Raw genomic sequence first — 1,430 nt, forward strand, 5'->3', positions numbered from 1 at the left:
TTCCCACCGAAGTGGTACCTATTTATCTACTTGCAATTTCTTGCTTTCAAACTGCTAGGTTGGCAGGAAGTTTGCTAAAACTGTTCTTCTAATTCATCCATATGCTGGAATGCTGGTTTTAGCATTTCCACAATGTCCATTCTTAACTCTTGTCGCTGTTTAGCCAAGGCTTCTAAAAGAAAGTTTGTTGTAAGAGTAGTCTCTTCCTTATCAGTATTTCCTGAGTCCATTGTGGAGGAGGTTCCAGCTTCAGCTTGAGCAAAAAACTGTCAAAGAAGGTATATTATCCATTTTTTGCTTTGCCTTCTGCTTCTCCTTCTTATCTTGCCTTGGAGACATATTTTCAGAATCTCAAATAACTTCAAAAGGGTTGAAAATAATAAATTAAGAGCGAACAGATGGCGAGCTGCGAGTAATGGCTATCAACCACCACTGGTTGTAGACCCACCCCCCGCAAAGAGAGCTTTGACTCATGAAAGCTTGTACCCTTGTAAATATCCTTGTAAATGTTGCTGGTCTTTAAGGTACTGCTGGATTTGAATTTCGTTCTCTTAATGCTAAGGAATGTGAGGTTTCTGGGGTTTGTGACTTAAGTCTGATTGTCCCCACAATGGGAGTTCAGTGCACCAGGTATATAAACAGCTACTTACCTGATGACCTTAGGTGAGTGACAATCTCCTCCAAGTGACCAAGAAGAGCAATCTTTAAAAAAACTGGTTTTGCAGGCTGAAAATTACTAGCTATAGTATGTACAGTGAGAGGAACTAATAACCAAAATGTCCTTTATTTGTCTGGCTGTTGGTGTTCATAGAAAAGTTAACACCCAGGATATTCTTGTCTGATTGCTTTCTTTCAAAACACTCTCCTCCTTCAACATTAGTCTGTTTCGCTTCATTTCACAGAGTGTCCTGAGGAAGTGTATGACCCCCGGTCACTCTATGAAAGACTTCAGGAGCAGAAAGATAAGAAGCAGCAGGAGTTTGAAGAGCAGTTCAAATTCAGTAAGTTCCAGTAAATGTCTCTGAGCCTTGGTGCAGAAAAATGCATTCCGGATCTTTGGTAGGTGCAGCCATTGTTCTCCTCCTAAGTAGAAGGACTTAGAATTGACCTTCTGTGGGTTCATAAAAGCACAACTCAGGCTCTACAAATGTAGCTCCTGTCAGTTTCCGCTCCGTGGCCCACAGAGAGTGACGACATGGCACAGCGGCTAGAGTGCCGGACTGAGACCAGAGGGGCCTGGATTCGTCTCCTCTCCCTCGCATGAAGCTTTCTAGGTGATCGCAGCATCGAGTTATTTCACAAGCTTGTTGTGAGGATAAAACAGAAGGGAGGGCCATGTATGCCATTTCGAATTCTTTGGAGAGAGGGTGGAATAAAAATCTAATAAATAACTAAAAAAAAATTGGCCCCTGCCAAAGTGCCACACATTC

General features: G+C 42.3%; 1 protein-coding gene across 1 annotated transcript in view; it reads left to right on the forward strand.

Annotated features, from left to right (window-relative positions):
- Nucleotides 1–653: 653 nt before the first annotated feature.
- The window catches only part of FAM192A (family with sequence similarity 192 member A), a 16,928-nt gene continuing 16,151 nt past the window's right edge, over nucleotides 654–1,430 (forward strand). The window contains exons 1-2 of the mRNA XM_015412815.1: nucleotides 654–663; nucleotides 903–1,001. Of these exons, the coding sequence (XP_015268301.1) occupies nucleotides 654–663; nucleotides 903–1,001 (109 nt within the window). The remainder of the gene's footprint in view (nucleotides 664–902; nucleotides 1,002–1,430) is intronic.

Source organism: Gekko japonicus, unplaced genomic scaffold (genome assembly GCF_001447785.1).
Source record: "Gekko japonicus isolate JY-2015 unplaced genomic scaffold, Gekko_japonicus_V1.1 scaffold1029, whole genome shotgun sequence".
NCBI lineage: Eukaryota > Metazoa > Chordata > Lepidosauria > Squamata > Gekkonidae > Gekko > Gekko japonicus.